The following is a 21,234-nucleotide window of genomic DNA, read 5'->3' as shown; positions in this document are numbered from 1 at the left end:
AAGCTTAAACCATGAAATAATTTACAGAAGATTAAATATTTAGTTAAATTCTAATGCACATGCACCAAACTCAAGGCCCAGGGGCCAAATGTGGCCCGCCACATCATTTGATGTGGCCCGCGAGACCATAAAAGGTCAGAGTGTTTACAAATGAATAGGTGCTTTGACCAAAAAACACATTTCACACAATGTAGTAATCAAGGCTATTTTAATTTTCACCAAAAAAAAGTTAATGTCTTAATTTGTGTGTGTGATGTCATTTTTCTTGATTCAATTGTATAGTTTGATCCTTGATTGATGGAGTTTTGTAGGTTTCATAACCTGACAAATTAAAAGGATTTATGTTATAACAAGGAAACAGGCAAAAATATTTTTCATGTATAACTTCAATGTTTGTAATTTGAATAAGCTATACATTTAAGTAGTTACATTCATTTGAAATTAACATCGAGTTAAATTGATAGATTAAATCTGGCCCTTTGAGGACAGCCGTTATGCTGATGTGACCCTCGGTGAAAATGAGTTTGACACCACTGGTCTAATGGTACCTTGTGACAACTTTGTTATAAAATATTACAAAAAATTGTATATGAGCTTTATTTGTGTAATTATGGCTAACTCCAGAATGTGTTGACATGGCAAATACAGATGCATATGTCTGATTGTATACATCAGGTTTTGCACAAAAAAAGTCAAATTTATGACATACAAGTATCAAAATCTTGAGAGGCTGAGTCTATCAAATATGATATATTTTCCTGTATAGGGTTAAAATTAAAACATAATTATATTATCTAGCAAGTAGCCCATACAAAATTTACTGGTTGTTTACTTGTACTAAAAATGTATGATTATGTTACGTTGGATGGATGTCTGCAATAATCTGCAATAACTTCTCGTAGCAAACCCCAACAAATTTAATGAAAATCTACTAAATGTTTTATATAATCTACTGACTGTTTATGTAAAATAGTAATATATCAGTCATCAAGTCCTATATTAGGATTATAATGAATCCTGACATATATTTTATCAAATATATTAATATGTTTAATTTTATTAAGTATATTAATAGTTTGCTTTTGCTGGATTAATCAGGTAATGATCTGATTGAATTAATACGAACAAGTTGGACAGAAGAACACACTGTTCTATATGTGGGAGTGTGTGGTGTCATAGTCAGAGAATACAGAGGGTTTGGTTCACACACTAGAGAGAGCAGCTGGAACACAGAATCACACCTTCACCTTCCTCTGTCTTGATGGTGGACATACTTAATGTAATGGTTATATAATGAAAGGCTATTTATTGGTGTTTAGTGCACAGCTGGTATGTTCTGGTTCTTTGCTGGGAAAAATCCTTAATCTCTGACAAGTTATACATTTAACATTTTCTGTATTTGGAACAAATCAGGGGCAACTTGGGTTGAAGATGTGATGCAACTGATGACCTCAAGTCAGACGTTGGTTTCTTTTATTTGATCGTTTTTGGTGGAGAATACTTCCAAATCTCTAAACTTGAGGTCTTGTCTGGATTTTGACCTCTCGTGTGTCAGTCTATGACCTTTGGTCAGCTCTACCAAAAACAGTTAAATGTTCAACTAGACTAAGTAATATATCAGTCCCCATTCCACAAAACATTCTTTAATTGTAATTTAACGTATACACAATGTATTGGAGAATGTACTGTATTTAGTTCAGCAGGTGCTAATTTATCACTTTTTAAATCAGTTTGACTCACTTGTTGATTTCCTCAGCAGAAGTCAGAGATGAGGGAATGAAACCAACCGGGCCAAGCTTTGATTGAACTCACAGTTCACATCAAATCAGTAATGATCACATTTTTATATGATGAATCAGTATAGTTAATATATTTGATTAGTGAATTTTAAAAATACTATTAAGTTAGTGATTTTTTAGTTTTATAGTATCCAATTTGTGTGCAATTGTCCTGGTTCTGCGTTGGTGTCATGCTGCTCTGCTGTGTTGGGGCGTGGCAGGAGGCGGGGCTGAACTTGTGGGCGGGGCCTCATCTCCACACCTGTTGTTCCTCTCAACACCTGTACTTGATCAGGCTGATTAGCCCGAGGCTTCTTATGCCGGTTCTCTTTTGGTTCTGTGTCAGATTGTTTTCTATTCTTTGCTCTCGGTTCAACTTTATTGAACATTTGGATTTGTTCCTTTTTTCTCTTGATTAAACTACAGACAAAAGCTTTTCCAACAGTGTCCTGCATTGGGGTCCTAATCCTGCTCAGCTTGACAGCAATAAAGATGTTCCAGCAGGTGTGTGTTACAACCTGCTGGATGAAATAGAAGCAGAACAGAATGTCTGTACTCACACTTCCTGTCTGCCTCATCTTGGATTAACTCACTGCTGCTGTTAAGTCACAGAACTGATTTTGATTCTAGTTTTCTATGTTGTGTCAATAAAGTAAGATAATGCATCATATTGTTCTTCTTAAGAAGAATGTACAGGTATCAATAATCAGAATTGATCTTATTTCAGAGTTATGAATGCTTTAGACACTTTTATGAACCCATGGTGTGTCAAAGGTGAGTTCCTGTTTGGGTGAATCTTTTAGACTACGTGTAAATGTGACTACTGTATCTTGTATTTTGACTTTTATGAATATGATTTTAAAAATAAAATTCCTCTTCTTCTAATCCATGTTCTTCTCCGTTGGTCGTGTCCCGTTAGGCGTCTCCACAGCGGGTCATCCTTTTCCATGTCAGCCTATCTTCTGCATTCCCCTCTCTAACACCAACTGCCCTCATGTCTTCCCTCATCATCATTTTTAAGTTGTGACGTGATCTTAAAAATGTGTTTTTCAAAATCCTGTCATTTTGAAAATGACAAAAAAAGGGTTAAATCCATAGGGGTAGAAGCTCATCGTTCACAGGCTCCAGTAATGTACTTTGATGGTTCAGCTTCACCTTGAATGTACGGCTTTACATTGTATGAGGTTGAGAAAAGTACAAGAAGTGAAACCAACCTCTAGTTGGACTTTTTTTCCAACCACAGTTCCTCCTCCCATCACTTTAATTTTGGTGAGAGTTGGGGGATCTGATCTGAGGATGTAATTACACAGTCTGAATGTTAGCGCCGTCTGTTTCTCTGGCTTCTCATCACTGTGATAAATCCTCAGAGGACAAATGAAAAATGTGCAGTTGTCCTTTTTAAGACCGCAAACCTGGAGATAACAAAAAGGTTATATTTACTGATCAGAGGTTTAAAAGCAGTACATGTGGATAAAGAGGTCACTGAAAGAGAAGATACCCATACAATTCTCATATTTTAAAAATTGGCAAAGCAATTGGTTTTGTGATTTCAGTCAGTGTTGATGTAGATGGAGGGATGAACGCAATTTCTCTTTCATTCTTGTATATTTGCTGCCTCGTAGAAAACCTGAAACCATCCCATCATGTTGATTATAAAACATTTCTTTCTCATTTTTTTTCATGTTGAAGGTTTTGTAATGTGACAACGGCAACTTCTATGGAATAAAAGAAATACTTGATCAATTAGAGAAAAGTCAAAACATCAACAACAACATACGTTGTTTCAGCAAAAGCACCAAGTTATCATTGATTGGAGTTCTTGGTAGCACGGGGCCGACAGGTCTACAAGTCCAGTCTGCCTCCGGTCAGAGTGGAATCTTCTGTAAACTTCAAATTGTCACAGTAGGAAACCTCATGTGTTACTGTTAGTGGTCAGACAAATGTATTTGTCCCTCTACGATAAGAAAACGTGTAAAAATAGAGCTTTATTGTCAGTATTAAAAATGTATGTATGTATTATTAGCATTCCTATTTCCATATAATGTATACTGTGTGTGTATCTGCACACACAGACACACACACACACACACACACACACACACACACACACACACACACACACACACACACACACACACACACATGCACACACACAAACACATTTGCTGTATTTACATGTTTTATTGTGTGTTTTATTGTTTTATTGCCTTCATACCTTCCCCTGATGAAGCCTTTTCTCTTCAGCTCAATACTTCCAAGTGCCACAAGCTGGCGCTAGAGACCATTAAATTCACATTTCTATCCTACAGAGCTGAGACCAACCATCACCCGTACATGTATTTGAACCACTAGAAGTAACAGAATATAAAAATATGTGTTACTTCACTGAAAATGAGCGTATATTACTATTGGGACACTTTTAATCCAGGTATATTGAGTGTGGCAGCATGGAAAACAATCACCAGAAACTGGTGCCCCATCCCTAGAGAACTGGTATGATGCAATTTATGAAATTTACGTAATGGAAAGGATTACCTCTACACTGAGACTCCGAAAGACTAAATTTAAAGAATATTGGAGTGACTGGAAAAGACAGATCTCCCAGAAACGCCTTTCATTTGTTCAATGTGCATTTAATTCTGTTGTTACTATTAACTGTATAACTTTCCTTGTTCTGTTTCCTTATTGTATTTATTTATGTTCTGTTGGTTTGGGGAAAAAAAAAAACCGTTTTGGAAAGCTAAGCTATGGCTCTTGGAGCAATCTCTTGGATTTTGAGGGTGAGCTGGACAATCATGGGCCAGCAAAGCTCTTCTCAGGCTGCACCTGCAGCTTCCGCACCAGCAGAGGGCGCCACACTTCTGTGGAGGTGACTCCATTACAGCTTAGGTTAGAACAGGAAGGTGCCGGACAAGGAGGCAGCAGAGCAGCCAATGCATTTAAAGGGAGCTTCAAACAGGAAACTGAGTTTTTTGGTACAGTTTAACAGACTATGAGTTAATAGTAATGTTTTTGAATTGAGTTTTCCACTAAACGTTGAATGTTCACAGACGACATAAATCATGTGATTATAAGATTATATTAAATCGAGCTGAAAGAAATGTAGACTTCTGTGCTCTTTTAAAATTCCAGCTGTGCAGGTTCGTTGTACACCAGCAGATAAGACCCATCCGAAACAAGGTTGTGTTTTATTTATTTGTCTTCATGAGCAATTCACTTGATAAAACAAATACTGTTACAACACAAAAAAATGATAATTTTTCAAAGCAATTTTGGCCACATGTTATGTACATGTTACAACGTCATAATAAAAAGTCATAAGTTCATCTCCTTGGATCATCGTTTTGTCATTTTTAATAATTAAAAAAATGCTTTGCACCATTCACCAGGCATTTACATAGTATCTTCGGTCAAACTGCCTTCATTTTTTATTATTTTCAAATGCAAAACTTGTCAACAATAAATAAATACTATAAAATGTACACAAAAAGATTGACAGTCAACCACAAGTTTAAACGCTGAACAGATTGCATGTTTAGGAACAAGGAGTTTGGAGGGGAAGGGAGCAAAAATGTGAGGGTTCTTACAAGTTGCAGAAAAGCGGATCATGTATACATTGACACTATCAAGATAACAAAGTTGTTGTTTCTGGTATATTTCATTTTGTACAAAGAAGGGACAGTCTTCTTTACAGGTGAGCATCATTGTCTTAACTGTGGATTATACAAGCAAGAGTTAAGGCAACTTCTCTGTTTGTGAACAGTAACATGATGTCATGTCATGTTGTATTTTGTCATCTATATCAGGGTTGGGGTTAAATGTCATTGCATAATTCAGACCTGCAGTCCGTCAGCTAAAAAGGAATGCTGGAGATTTGTCACAAGTCTGGTTGCCCTCATAAAGCCCGACTCGGCGGTCCAGAATAGAGTCTGACTCTCACGTCTTCAAGTCTGTCTCAACATTTCCAATGCCAACACAACATGGGGCAGTTTAGGGTCAGACATAACATGCATGTTGTTGTGTCTGTGTGTGTGTCTGAATGTGTGTGTAGGAGTCAAGCGGGAGAAAAACCAGACAAAACAAAAGATTCGAGGAGTTCCTCATTTAGAATTATGTCCCCACCAGATACAGGATTAGATTCCTTAAGGATAAGGGGAGGAATTCGGGGAAATCAGCCTAAAATTAAATTAAAATCAGCCCAAAATTATCATTTTATAACAAAAGTAAGAAAAAGGGCAGCACAGTCATTATCTCTTAAGAGCATATATTTGGGAAAAGACAAGCTAGTTTAGCATAAAGACTGGAAACAGATCAAATTTAGCATGTTAATTTGTGTTTTACAGCTGCTGATTATTATTTCTTTTAACCTCTGCTAGTTGTTTTCAGTTTCAAATCTTTAAGCTAAGCCAAGCTAACCAACATGTGATCATCACACTGTGAGACCAAAGGAAACCTGGCCTTGAGTTTTAGGTATTCTCTGTTCGTAGTAAAGACTTTGTCCTGAGGGTGGCGCTAGAGAAGAGCTCAACCTGGAGAAGAGCTCAACCTCTCATTATTATAAATGAGACAAGAACATTTTATGGCAACCTGATAACAAGACGATCATTTATCCCCCAGCTTAATTACACAATTATCAGACTACATGTCATATATTAAAACACTGACACCTGGGCTTCCATCGGCGCTGACACTCTTTCCTGTCTTTGAGTGCAGCGTACGCTTTAGCCTGTGGCGATAAAGAGAAGAGCTAACAAGGAGACAGCTTCAGAGTGAAGAACAACATCACAGTCTCTGTCTCCGACCTCCCTCAACACAACACACAGGAGTAATCTGTCGACAGACGGAGCTGGAACAGGTTTGTTAAAGGTAGCTACCACTGAGGATGCTGAGGTCATGTCCTCTGCAGAATTCATACAATATAATGAATATAGAGAATTAAAAAGTAATAAGAAACAGGATCTACAGATAGTTTAAACATCAGTTAACTGAATAAGGTCAGGTTAACTGAAAGGGTTAATGGTTCTGATTGCTCCGTTCATCCATCATCTCTCCATCATTTCTCTTTTCTCGATAACAGAGAATTATTTGTTTTGAGAAGGAAAGCAGTTGCTTCATTACAATTATTAGAAGCTGGAGGAATGTGGTGTCTATTAGATGTGTCTTAAGGGATTACAAAGAAGGGATATCTCTATTTGAGGACGACTACAGCTCAGCAGAAAGAAGAGATGGAGCACGCCGCTGCCTTTTCTCGGAGGGAAATGAAGGAAATGGGGCTCCAGAGCGCGGACCTGACAGGCCTGAGCCTAAATGACCCTCCAACAGATTGCACTAAACGCTGCTCGCTGCTTCAACGCTCTTCAACTGAGCTCCGGAATCACATTCACACAGTTTAATGACTCTTGTGCACCGTGCATGTGTGGAGTGTGAGTCCTGCAGGCGAATGCTTGTCACAGGTGGACACATGTATGATCGGAGCCGAGCAATCACACGTTTGGGGCTTTTTCTTAAACATGTGACGGTTTTGCTGGACTCAGTCTGGATCAACGCGTTGCATCGCCGTTCAAATGACTATCCGCTGATGCTGATGACACCATCATTAACATTTAAAAGCAGCAGGTTGATCCAGGCTGTTACCGGTAGAGAAGGGAATGGATGTAAAACTGAGGATGAACACATTTCGTTCCTGCCGCTCCTTTTGCTCTGAGCAGAATGGAGCCGTTTGCTGGGACACAGATATTCAGCCGGCTGTCTGCAGCTTCCTGTCTGACAGTTAACGTCTCAATGAGGCCGTTTCTGCTCGGACTTCCTTCCTGCAGCAACGCCGTAAAAAATCATTGACACTTTTTCAACACCAGGTGTTTAAAACGATACGATATCCACGTTGGGTAGTAATTAAAAGTAGCAAAGCTGTTAAAGAAAAACAGATCGAGAATCTTCAAAACACAAGGTTGTTGTTGGCTGTGATTTTATAACCTGTGTACAGGATGTCAGTTAAAGACAATAAGAAAAACCTAGCCTGTTTTGAGTTGTGAGGATTTTTCCTCACATAAGGATTGTATTTTAAGGATAAAATGATGATATTTTTACTAATTCTACTCATTCAGTTTTAATCCATTCAATTTCCTTTGAATTCATAATAAAAGTCTTCTATTATGTCATCCATCAAAGGCTATCAGAAGGGTATCAGTAACACACCAGCATCTGAAAACAAGGTCATAGAAAATACATTTCTGGCCACACTGATTTGAACACTGAAAGCTGAACACGTGTGGATTTTAAGAGCGTTTTTCTCTCGGGACTCCTGGATGTGAGTTCAGCCTCAAAGCACACATTTGTTTGAGGGTTGGCTGAGCTCGGCAAGATGTCACCACATCCCACATGTGGGCGTTCCGGGCGTGCTTTAACGCCACACTGGAGCCCAGCAAAGCTCCACACTGAAAAACCAATAATGGCAACGCAAATCACCGCAACACGGTTTGAGTCATCACAGCGAAAAGTGTCCCAAAACGTCACAAAGGTGTCATTCTGTCAGAATAAAGTGAAAGTACGGCTGGTGGAAACATGATTAAATGTAATGTATACATCTGATGTAAGGGATCAGTCAAGTCTAGATTTGTATTTCACCTCAAGGACTTTATGACTTGAGCAAACCGTAAAGAGAAACAACAGCGAGCTTTAATGCTGCTTTCAACGTCCATTTGTGCTTTCCAATAATTTTCTTCCATATTTTTAAAACAAGTAATTATTATTTTGGCAACTATATATTATCTGGTCTAATCTTCAGAATCAAATTGTTTTCACTGACATGTTTTCTTCAGCACACTAAAGGCATTTGGCATATGATAATTCCACTCTGACTCTCACAATGACCCTCATCCATAAGAGCGGAAACTAAATGCTGGCTTCGTTTGACGGAGTCTCGACTCACACACTCAGGCTTCAGTGTAACTGGATCGGATCGAAACGGAGGGATGACAGTTGTGTTTCATGTACGCAAACTGCCCAAAGTTGTAATTACAGCATTGCAGCAAATCAAACACTATATGTATACAACATGTGTATATTTGGCCTTAAATTTAAAATAGAAATAATTGGCAAAATCAAAAGAAAGTAGCAGAACTGGTGCAAGTTTTAAACTTTGTCTTTTTTGTTTCGTTAGAGCTACTTAAGCAAGTTTTCCTCTAGGTCCCGAAAGAATTATTCATGAAAGCCGTGTTTCCCCCTCTGCCCCTCGAAATTCATTGCAGTGAGTCAATCTAAAAGTAACCCATTATAGGAACATCCCTGGTGATGCATTATAGAAAAGACTGAGAACTAGCCTGCAGTAACAAGTACTTTTTTCCTGGTTGCACAGTTTCCGCAGTTCCTTGTCTTCCCAGTAAACTTTGAAGACGGCAGCTATTACTGCTACTAGCAGAGCTCATCTCACAGGCCTGCACACAACATGACGGAGGGTGTCAAACTGTCAATAGTAAAAATGATGCGTCTCTGTCTCATTCTTGTATAACAAGATACATTTCAATTCAGTTAAGATTGAGAGCAAACTATTACAAGCCACAGAAAAAGGGCACAAATTGCATGATTCCACCCACACACTCATTGCTTGCTGGTGAAGGTTCATATTTTCTCCTCATATGTGCTGATTCTGTTAGAGTGACTCAACACAACTGGTGATTTCATGTCCAACGACTCTTTGTTTGCCTCTATCTTCTTAGAACGTCTTGACGGTTATAGTGAATTACTTGTGTCCCTACTTGTGCTTCTTTACAGATCATCCAGAACACGTGGTGTCAGGCCAACACAAACTTTATGCTGGTTGTGCACAAGCAAAGGTAAATACGGGTGCGCAGAACTTTGCAGCTTTAAAATCTAAACTGGTGAAATCTGTTTATGCCTTGATGACAAACTGTAAGAGACATAAAATAACATTTACAGGAGCAGGGAGTTTGTACCTGTGGCGTGGCACCAGGTTGGAAACCTTCCACTGAGGGATGGAAATCTCTCTACGATCTCCTTCTCTGATGTCCCAGCAGCTCCTTTAAATAAAACACTCTACAGCATGTTCCCCGTAACAGAGAGCACAGACCAAACAGAGAGCACAGACTAACAACAGGCTAAAAGAGCCGACGCAGGCTGAGAAGAGAGAAGTAGAGGGGTAGTCTTCTTGATTCAGGGATGCTGTCTGCAGTTCAAAGGTCAAACGATCCTGCTGGAAACACCAGGTCTTTGAAAGTCCAGTCCATTAGAATGTCTGCCAACAGAGCAGAAGAAAACCAGTCTGCTCTACTATGATACACATCAACACGTTTAAATGGACTCTCGTCAGTCGTCAAAGGCGATTTGTGGTGCTGGTAGAACAGACGATGAGTGAGGGTAGGGAAACGTGTGGCGGTGTAGCTGGGAAGAGTGGAATTTGAAGGTGTTGATGATTGCACTGTAGTCCTCAGAACATCCATCTGAGGAACACAATGACAGCAGAATTAGTTTGAACCCAAAGACTTTTTTGTAAAGCCAGTGTAGCAGGTCCAACATTGTGCTTATACAAGAACCACACAACAGTTATGGTGATAGAAAGGATAAAATGTGAGAAAATATTAATTTTTAGCACTGCTTCTTACTTCAAGGTCTATATGCAAACATTATGTGTAAATAAAGAATGAAACGAAATAATCAGTACTTTGCAGTAGATTTTTCAAAGGAAGCCCTTGGAAAAGGTGAGATAGAGAAAAAAATATTCAGCTTTCTTCATGATTAATTTCAGCTGCTTTCTGCTGGGCTAACGGAGCATGGGGCCCGATTTCCATCTTTTGTCATTATTAATTACTCTAATTCAGAGCACTCAACTCATGCTAACACAACTTGAATTGGTCTTCAATTGCTCTTCAATACAATTTCATTTAATTAACAACTCAAGGAGTGCATCATTAAATCTGTATTAATGCACTGAATTAATCCTCTGTCATGAAAGACTTCCCATTTCCATTCTGAATCTCATGGAGGCAATCTGCAAGTCACAGTAAAGCAACAAGTAATCTCTCTGGAAAAATCAGTAATATGACGGCTCACCAGGAATGAGAAGTGTAGATTTTAAGATAATGTGTTGGCATCCATCATCCATCCATCCATCCATCCACCCACCCATCCATCCATCCATCCATCCATCCATCCATCCATCCACCCACCCATCCATCCATCCATCCATCCATCCATCCACCCACCCATCCATCCATCCATCCATCCATCCATCCATCCACACAGCCATCTATCCATCCATCCATTCATCCATTCATCGTCTGTAACCGCTTGTCCTTCCAAAGACTATCCGAGTAGACATTGGGCAATAGGTAGGGTTTACCCCTGACATGTCATGAATTCGTCACATGGTCACATTCACATTCACATCTTAGAGTGATTTAGAGTTGTCGGTTCACTGTGGAAGGAACCAGTGACTGATAGAGGGAGAACATGCAAGATGGTCCTTGGTCAGGATTTAAATCCAGAACCTTCTTGCTCCGAAGAGACATTTAAACATGTCACAAAACAACTTGTGTTACTGCACACAAAAAACTTGTATTTTTGTACAAATACTTTTACAAAAATACTTGTATAGACTATAAATACTAGTATAGACTAGTCAGTAAAGCCAGTGTAGCAGGTCCAACGTTGTGCTTATACAAGAATCCCTCAACAGTCATGGTGTCTATACTGGTCTATAACAGTATAGACTAGTCTTTATACTAGTATAGACTAGTCTACCTTCTAGTCTATACTAGTAGGTAGACTAGTCTATGCTAGTATAGACTAGTCTACGTATATACTAGTATAGTCTATACTAGTCATATACTACTTGTACAGTCTATACTAGTCATATACTTGTATAGTATAAACTAGTCATATACTTGTATAGACTAGTATATATGCTAGCATAGACTCATATACTAGTCTATGCTAGTATTTGAGTCTATACTAGTATACTAGTCTATATACTAGTCTATACTAGTACATAAACTGGTCTGTACTAGTATAGACTAGTCTATATACTAGAATAGACTAGTATGTGAGTCTATACTATCTAGACTCACTTCAATTTCAAAATTATCATGCTACATAAGCCTTTTGTAAGAGTTTCAAAAAATGTTAAAATCATAATAATGAGTATATAATAAGTAGATATTTCAGACAATTTATAAGTGATGCCTGGAGACTGACACATAAAAAATGTCAATGCCCACCTCATTTGTTTTGATTGCGAATTCGCAGACACCTCCTCTTCAGCGGCGGCTCCAGCTCAGGGCTCCCAGCTGCAGACAAAGGGGCGCTGATGGAGCAGGATAGTATGGCCGTCTTGTCAACACCAGGCTTTGGCACAGGCTGGATAACCACACAGCCTCCGGTGGACAGCAGTGGCAAGGAAAAGGCATGCTCACCTTCCTCGAAGTTTGAGTCAGGGTCTGGCTTACCCTCCAGTGCATCTCCCATCTCATCTGGCAGTGGGCCACGTTTCCCCACTTCCCAGTCCCCCACTGAGCAATTGTTCTCTTTCAGTGCTTCATGCTCTAGCTCCCTATTGGCTGGCTTATCCTCAGCCTTTCCTTCTCCTGTGACATGGTCTCCGTTTCTGTCAGGGCAAGGCTCAAAGGCAGGAGCAGGGAGTGAATGCCAACCCGTACCATTGACTATGACATTACATGGGGCAGCAGGACTACTTTGGAGCTGGGGGAAGGTTTGGTGGTGGGTCCGTGTGATGTTGGATAAGGGTGGAGTGGTAATTTTGGAGATACAGGGGTGTGGCTTGTTCACTGGAGGATCAGCATTGGATGAAGGGCTGCTGTTGCTGGAGGGTGGGCCTGACAATTCAGATATGTATGGGACTGTGGACCCCTCCACCTCTGTAGCACTGAGGAGACACTGTGAGAGGACCCCTCCTCCCCTATCATGACAACCCATCCCTTCTCTTCCAAGCCCAGCAGCTGGTGGAGACCTTGCTTCAGCCTCTGCCTCTACTTTGATCTTGACCCCAGGTTGCATCTTCTGTATTACCTGCTGTTGGAATGACCTCTGGCCCACAGTTAGATCAATGACTCCATCCATCAGTCTAGGGTCACTAGTCAGACACATGTTGCTCAAATTGGCCTCTGCTTTCACTGTCAAGTCCACCAATTCCACTCTGCTTGTCTCTGAGCGTAGAGGGGAGGGACAGTCTCTATCAACACGCTCTACTTTCTGCTCACCTCTATCCCGTCCAGACAAACCTGGAGAACGTGGCCCAGAGGCTGATGCTTCAGATGACTCTGGTGCGTTCCGAACAGATCCACCTCTCTCAGATTGGTCCCTAGAAGATTTGGGGCTGATGGGAATAGGGATTGGGATAGGGATTGGGACTGGCAGGGGTACAATAACAGGGTAAGGGACCAAAAGAGTTGGTGGGGGTACCAATGGGGCCAAGGATGGCATGCCAAAGTTCATCACTGGTGGTAGAGGAATGCGTCCATTGGGCATCATGTTGATTGGAGGAAAAGGGGGTAGGCCCGGTAAGGGGAGACCTGGGTGGGGGGGCATCATGCCAGCATTAGGATTGGATGAAGGGTGCATATGTGGAGAGAGGAGGGGCCTGTGCATGGGACTTGATGTTGGACCGAGGGTCCTTGGAGGAGGTGGTGGACCAATACCAGGGATAATAGGGTTTGACAGGGGGCTATTGGGTCCTGCAGAGTGGGCAGAGGGACGCAGAAATGGTGGACGCATCTGTTGCATCATTTGATGCTCCATGAACAGAGGCAGAGGCATGGGTCCCCGGTGTGTCATTACCATTGGAGGGCTACCAGAGGGGACTCCAACAGGCGGGTGCAAAGTGGGAACAGGTGGAGGGGGAAGTGAGGGACTCTCATGGGGTCTGGGTGTGGGGATCTTGGCTGAAGATGAGGAGGATGGTGAGCAGACAGCCACGATGTCTGAGGGTGAGGTGGCAGACGAGGTGGAGGGAGCCAAAGCAGAGGTGGTGGATGGCCCCCCAGGTGAGGGAGCTTTACGCCGGAGGTCCGTTAATGGCGTCCCCCAAGATTCAGGAGTGAGTAACTGCACCCCTCCACCACAGTCTAGCTTACTCTCCCCGCTAGGCCCATGTCCGGGGTTGCACAGTGCTCCAGGCAGTGCAGCCTGGGTTTCCTTATAGAAAATGTCCATCTTATATTGGTTCAGACATTTGGCACTGCAGAACTGCAGCCTCCGTTCTCCAGCTCCAAAGTCCAGGTACTCCTTAGTGTGGCGAATGTGTTTGCACCAGTCACACACCTGCAACAAAAACACAGACAGTGTGCACAGTGCATCAGCACCTGTCAGCATACACTTCTAATTTGTTTTTGATTAAATGCTGCATAATGTTCTCTGAAGTACCCTAGTATGATGAAGCTCAGCCTCAAAACCATCTGGAGGTAAACACATTTGAAAAAGATGAGATCAGTCAAAAGCGGACGTTTAACTTTAAAATTTGTATGTATTTGATTTATGAACGCAGGTATGCGTTTGTGCATGCGTCTAAATGTGTGCCTGATGGCGTTGAGCTGCTAAGTAGAATTAAAGCGGCTGTCTTTAAATTCTATCCTAACAAGAAATGCCCATTTTCACCTTCTGTTAGCAATAAAGATCCTTGCAGTCTCATAAACACAGATCCTGAAGAGACGATGCCTGAAGCACCAAGAAAAAACATTCCCTTAACACTCAGTATTAAAGTGTGGGCAAACTAAGCTACAGACACTACAATTAAGTCAGTTTGAATATACTCTACCACTATAAGGTCGTCTGCAATTTCACATTTATTTTTATTCTAAAGGTTGAATTACATGTAAAGGTTCAGCTTTGCAGTATTTTGCATTTCAGATCACGACTGGTAACGCTTTACTTTAAATCTGTAACAGATTTAAACCAGGGGAATTGTTCCAGCAGTCTAGTGCAGAACTTTCTAATTCTGTCCTTTACACTCACTAAATAACAGAATTTGTATGTGATGTAAGTAGGATTTTCTGAATGCGATCATTTTCACCTTCATTCTCTTCTTGGTAATTAAAAAAAAACATTAAAAATGGAGTCACACATTTTTAAATCTAAATTAAATACTATGTTCTATAGATTATTATGTTTTTATGTATTATTGCTGTGATTGGAATGATGATACAAAATTCAGATCCACTGTTTAATTTGTCACACATTCAGTGACGAGGAGGAATCTGCATGCAGAGCGTGGACCACAATCCTCACTGAGACGTTGTCTTTCTTCCTTATTGGATTGGCAAAGATCCCAAAACTCCCTGCTGCACTGTTTCATGACTACTTTACACCTTTTCAGCACAAAAAGTAAAAATTTTTCTTTGGAAAGAAAATGAATGTGACCCTAGTAGAGTAGATAGCGGTGGGCGAGCCCTGAACACGGCGCCACTCGTTAGACCACACACAGCTCACTCTGTCAGCTCTGGGAGGAGTGGCAGGTCCTCGCCGAAGATAATTAAGGCATTAATCAGTTGTCAGACCCCTCAACGACATCCATCCATCACACAGACCCTTTAGCCCCTTAGCTGAATGTTAATAAGTTGAGGGATGTAAACCAGAAAGTAGATAAACTCCTTTAGCGCGCTGCAAAGCAACATTAGCCTATTTGGCAGAATCCTGTCTGGCAGCAGCTAAACCTGGACTAATATGGGCTGTTTGGGAGGTGCAGTGTAAAAATGATCTTGATTTAAAAAGAATGCATATCGGGCTGTCTTGTAACTACTGCGCGTGTAAAACATCATGTCGTCCGCATAGAGAGAACATTTTAATCCATGATGGTTTGCAAAGGGTTCGCCGTTCTAATGAATTCACTGTTCATTCAGTCTTAATTCAATGAGCTGTGAACTGTAAAAGTCAAAAAGGTTCTCTCACAAGTTGAGCTGGATAATGTTCGGTCCAGGATACTGTAAATAATAAATGTGCTGAAATTTTCCTTGACTCAGAAAAACAGATGGAGAGCACTTAACGCCTTTCTGCACAGTGAGTGAAATTTCACTGCACATTACGCTAATGGAGTTGTGCCTTTTCTCTCTCCCCACTCTGTACACAGATGTTTGCAGTTCAATGTAATTATGGTCATTTATTTCCACCGAGGCCAACAAGCAAGTACCGTTTTCCAGCTTAACCATCTGCATTACAACAATTATTTTGATTCCGAACGAATAAAACCAACTCAAAAATCATCATTTTCAGCCTCCAGTCAACCTCTGACCCCCTGACCAGACCACTGACATAGGTGAATCTCAAGAGTGAACAACATCTACTCTAGTATATGATTAGTTTACATTAAGCTAGGTGAGGTTCCTCTTAAGGGGCTCTTTGGGGATGGGATAAAGAGTGTTAAATAGCTGGACTAAAGAGATAGCAGTAGGATATACAGCAACAGGTTGCCAAGAATGACGTTAAAGCTTCAAGAGATGAAGAAGAAAACATTTCAATAGTCAGGAGATGGAAGAGAATCTGATATTGAAAAGATTTAAGAAGAGATTCAAGCAGCTGGAGAGTTCAAGATGTTGCAGAGGTTTCAGGTTTTCACGAGAGGCTTTTCAAATCAATCTGTAGATTGCTGGTAAAATCACAAAGGGCAAAACTTAAAGCTTAACCCAATGTAAATGGACCAGGTACTCAAAGAGAGAAGGTCAACAGATTTTTCTTTTTGGTCAAGTCGTGTCCAAATAATCTGCAGCAGAATATAGAATATTCCCTAGACAATTCAAATCCAGCAGAAAGACTGGGCTTGTTGTGCTGTGGACGCGTTCCAAAAACTAGATCGTGTATCATTAGTCTGCCATCATAATGCACCTGGTCCACTGGAAAAAGAAAACACAATTACATAAGAAAATTAAACTTTGGCAGCATTCAACAGACAATCTGCAAAATGTTGATACGCTATGATTAGCCAAAATATCAGTTTACAGTGATCTCATTTATTGAAATATCTATCATGAAGCTTATAATTAACTGGCTTAGTAAAATGGAAACATACCTGCTTCATATGGTATGTTTTCCTGGTACTGACTGTGTCCCCTCTTTAAAGTGCAGCGTGATGAGATTAACCTTTACATAACGGCTAAAGAAGACCAGACACACACTTCCTGTGAGGCCTGTCCCATCACACACAGCCATCACCATCACTCACTACAAATGTGACACACAAAGGCCATTCTCACTTGGCCAGGTGAAGCTCAATTACACTATATTTCATCTCTCTCTCTCACACACACACACACGCACGCATGCACACACACACACACACACACACACACACACACACACACACACAGACACACACACACACACACAGTGAGTAAAATAGCTGCAGGTGTAAGAATGATGACAGCCCTGCTGGATGGTGTGTGAATGCCGCTGCAGCAGACTGAACGTCTCTGCTGGCGTGTGGTTGTTGATTCGTCCCGTGTGTTTAAAGGAAACAACAACAAGGTGATACCTCGGAGAAATATCATTGTTGTCTTGCTGAGAATCAGACGGGATGATCAAACTTATTGTAGCACAAAGACTGGAAACAGGAACACAGCTGGCCGATTTATCTCTAAAGATAAAACTCACCAACAAACATTAAATGTTTATTTAATCCATAAAAGGTGTTTCAGATTTTCTTTTTGGTTTGTTTGGAGCAGGTACTGCTTGAAGCCTTTCTGACTACTTCTTTAGTGTAGGTCTTCATTTAGATAGAATTAGATGAGATTACATTATTAGATTAGATTACAATTAATTGTCATGGCCTAAATAACATTTAGTTTATATTTAGTTATATAGTCTGTACTTTGTGCTGTACTGTCTGTTCTACTGCCTGTTGAACTGCCTGTTTACTGTGGGTCAGAGAGGACTGCAATTTCATCTACAGAAAGTAATTTGCTGGTTAAACAAATGACAATAACTCACAATTTGTCATCAACTATTCAATCTAGTTTGATCTTATACTTGATAAACTGATTTGAAAGATTCTATTTTTCTAATCCCAAATCAAGGAGGTTATAACAAAGAGATTACAGTAAGGTAAAAACTTTAATTTTGTGGGTGCCAGGAATGAATCCACTAAGTTAGATGTTGATCTGTGTCCGGTGATTTTAGTTCAGGTGGTTTCTGTAAACAGGACGACAAACGTGGAACCAACACCCATGTGTGGCTGAAGTAATGGAGAGGCAGGATGGTGTGAACATCTTCGTCAGCTAGATTTAGATTTATGTCTGATTGGATCAAATGGAAATGTTGGGTCTGAGTTCAATAAATACAAGCATTCCATTCATTCCAGGTAAACTAACCAGTTTAGTTTGACCAGTTATCTGTTGGTATTACAGTATATGTTCGTTTAATTTCCAGACGAGCCATTAATTCCTAAAAAACAAAAACAACAACAGAAGGTACTGAATAGAACATGTAAAGAAAATGGACAAAGCAATTGATTATGTATGAAAACAGTTATGAAAAACTCAAATTAAAATATATGCAAATTTCATGTCAAACCATAAGTACCGCCTGTGGACTGTCTGTTAATCTGGAGCTGACTTTTATGTTGATGCCCAAATATGAAACAGTCCATTGACATGTCAGGAGGAAATTATACACTGTTAACAAAAAGACAACATCAAAACACATTAATGACAGTTAAACTCTATCTGGTGTTAAATGGTTATGGTCCTTACAAGCACATCGCTGTTTGTCTTGAAGACAAGCCTGGGCGTGTCTTGAGTAAAGCTGTGCTGGGGTAATTTCCCACCGAGGCCATCGTCGTCTCTCGCCTGGGGGGGGGAGAAATAATGGCTTCTTTTTACGAATGGACAAAAATAAACAGGTGAACAGAAGCAACAAGGAAACTCAGGAATGGAAAACAACACAGAGAAAGATGAACAGAAATGTTGAGTGGGTGAGCAGCCATTGGTTTCTACAGGAAACCAATCAACCAGACAGTGTGTGTGTGAGTGTGTGTGTGTGTGTGTGTGCATGCATGTGCATGGCTAAGGAGAACACGTTTAGTTCAGACATTCAAAGTGCTCTTGTGCAGTGTGTTCATTCAAACATCATGACATCACTATCACAGATCAATATATCCTACACGAATCACTATGAGGACTATTCTAATCCACAGGTTTAACCTTATAATAGTCTGATTCAGTGACTGGGGGGGGGGGGGCACGACTTCACCTGCCCTCATGAAAGAAAGAAATGAAAAATGGAAGAAATTAATTAGTTATATTCATCCAGTGATGTGTATTATAAAGATATTTTCTATTTAACATCAACAACTTTAGATTATTTTTACACAAAATCTCTGACTTTTCACATTTACCACTGATCAGAGACCTGTGGTGAGTCATTGATCACCATGGATCGATCAGTGACTCCACTAGCTGTGCTGGTAGCTGAACAGTGAGACCGTAATGCTATCTCTCTATATGTCACTATTAAAATGTTTTAACACGTTTGTTCTATGAACTAAAATTCCCATTATTTAGCTAATGTATATAATGTAGAGTTTTTTTGTCAACAACTGCATGTGTGTAACGTCTTTCTGGAGTTGAGCGGTACTGAAACCGCTGGGAAAAGGCACGAAGTGAGGCACGCAGTTCTCCCGCCTCATGGTAGGGGGCGCTGGTGATCCCAGGGATTCAGCCGTAGAAGAAGTGACAGTAAACTACAATCTATGGTGAAGAGCAGCCATCAATTTGTTTTCCTCTCGCCTTGCCTTATTATAAAAATGGAGGATTACGTACCTGAACTCAAAACGTTTTCAATGCTTTTATTCTGAAGGAGCGACGCATGGACTTCCTTTATCAGTAAACATAACATATAAACATGTAGGAAACAACATGATGTTAGTTTTAATCAAATATGCTAATTCTTACAGTTTGTATGTGTAAATAATTCTGCTGTGAGACTTTAAAAATGACCTGTTGGTAATTAAACGGTGAATAAGCTAAACTGCAGGTTCATGTTTTTGTAAATCTAATTATGATGAATTTGGTGCCCCCCCCCCAGCCATGAACCTCACCACACGTCGCTGGCCTGATTCCAAGACGATTAGCCCCACAGCCAACCTTGTGGCCACACTAGATGACATCAGCAGCACACGCTAGCGTCTGTAGCTGTACTATGTATTGTACTGATGCTACTGGACGACGTCATAACTGGTAAAAATGCAGCCAGTCTGTCGACACGTTTGAAGTCGCTTTCAAAAAGTGAGGGAAATAGAGAATGTCAGTCGTTTGCTGAATCAGAGGCAAATGCTTTTGGGGTTTCTCCCCCTCTGCTGCTCATAATTATGGGTTTAAAAAAAAAATCAATGTGCACAGTATATTCCAAGTGTATTTATTTACATGTGTATTTTTCCTTCTGGAAAATGTCAAAACATATTTACAGGCTGATCAGAGTAAAGAAAGACGAAGCTGCGCCCCACCCTGGAGACGCTCACACAGTACAGTACTACAATATGGGTTCATTTTGTACATCTGTAGACACAGATTTATTTAATAGTGTTGTCATGATAACACAGAGTTTTTAGAATAACAAATAAAAACGTTTTTCTGCTTTCAGCAAATCCATTGAAAACGCCTCTGTGTTACAGTATTAATAATATCTACAGTAGCAGATATTATTTTGGATATATAAAATCCACTATAAAATCCTTTAATGGAAGTTTCTATTTTAATTAGCTGAATTTTTTAATTTTATTTATTGTCATGATCAACATATATGAATCATTTTGTGGAAGCTGTTGGTATAATTGATCGACTGATTCAGTGTGAAATAACTTTAAATGCAAGAAAACTACTCAAATTCTTTTTTGGGGGGGGTTAATTAATTAATGTTCCACATTTGATAGAAATCTCACAGTAACATAAAGAATTCTTCAACAAATAATTACGTAAGTCAAAGGACAGTGGGTTTCATTTTACATTTCCATCGATGTACTATTTAGATAGAAAACTCCCCCAGCTGGAGGAGAAGCCAGGTCCTCCTCTACTCCATTATGTCCACGCTGCTCCAGCAGGCGTGAGCAATCTCACCCCAAAGAGGTGACGGCAGCTTTGTCCGTCACAATGCCAGATTGCTCCATTGTGTTCCATCAAAGGAAACACTCCTGTACCGCAGAGCTCAAGTCAAGAAACACACTTCTATCCAAGACAGAGATTTAACTGCAGTTAGACACGCTGGTCGTGCAGCTCGCTGCTCCCACTCTGACATTTCACACGGAGCCGCTAACAGACAGGTGAGCCGCCGTCCTGCAGCGCTTCTGTTCCATCTCATGTTCCACTTTAGAAGGCTCACAGTAACCTTTGATTTGTCATGATAATGTGGCCTCCAGCTCAACACCAAAGGGCAGATGTGCTGTGTAATTTTATCCAATGACTGATTGAGTTTTCCCTCATTTCCATTGGCTTCTACCTCCAGGTAA

The 21,234-nt window shown here is 40.3% G+C and overlaps 1 protein-coding gene across 1 annotated transcript in view; it reads right to left on the bottom strand.

Annotated features, from left to right (window-relative positions):
- Positions 1-4,960: 4,960 nt before the first annotated feature.
- The window catches only part of sobpa (sine oculis binding protein homolog (Drosophila) a), a 38,671-nt gene continuing 22,397 nt past the window's right edge, over positions 4,961-21,234 (bottom strand). Inside the window, exons 5-7 of the mRNA XM_068339505.1 lie at positions 18,485-18,580; positions 12,011-14,069; positions 4,961-10,234 (exon numbers count right to left, since the gene is read on the bottom strand). Coding sequence (XP_068195606.1) covers positions 12,012-14,069; positions 18,485-18,580 — 2,154 coding nt within the window. The 3' untranslated portion in view covers positions 4,961-10,234; position 12,011. The remainder of the gene's footprint in view (positions 10,235-12,010; positions 14,070-18,484; positions 18,581-21,234) is intronic.

This window comes from Antennarius striatus, chromosome 17 (genome assembly GCF_040054535.1).
Source record: "Antennarius striatus isolate MH-2024 chromosome 17, ASM4005453v1, whole genome shotgun sequence".
NCBI lineage: Eukaryota > Metazoa > Chordata > Actinopteri > Lophiiformes > Antennariidae > Antennarius > Antennarius striatus.
Note: the sequence above shows the minus strand (reverse complement) of the source record. Positions and strands in the feature narration are given on the sequence as shown.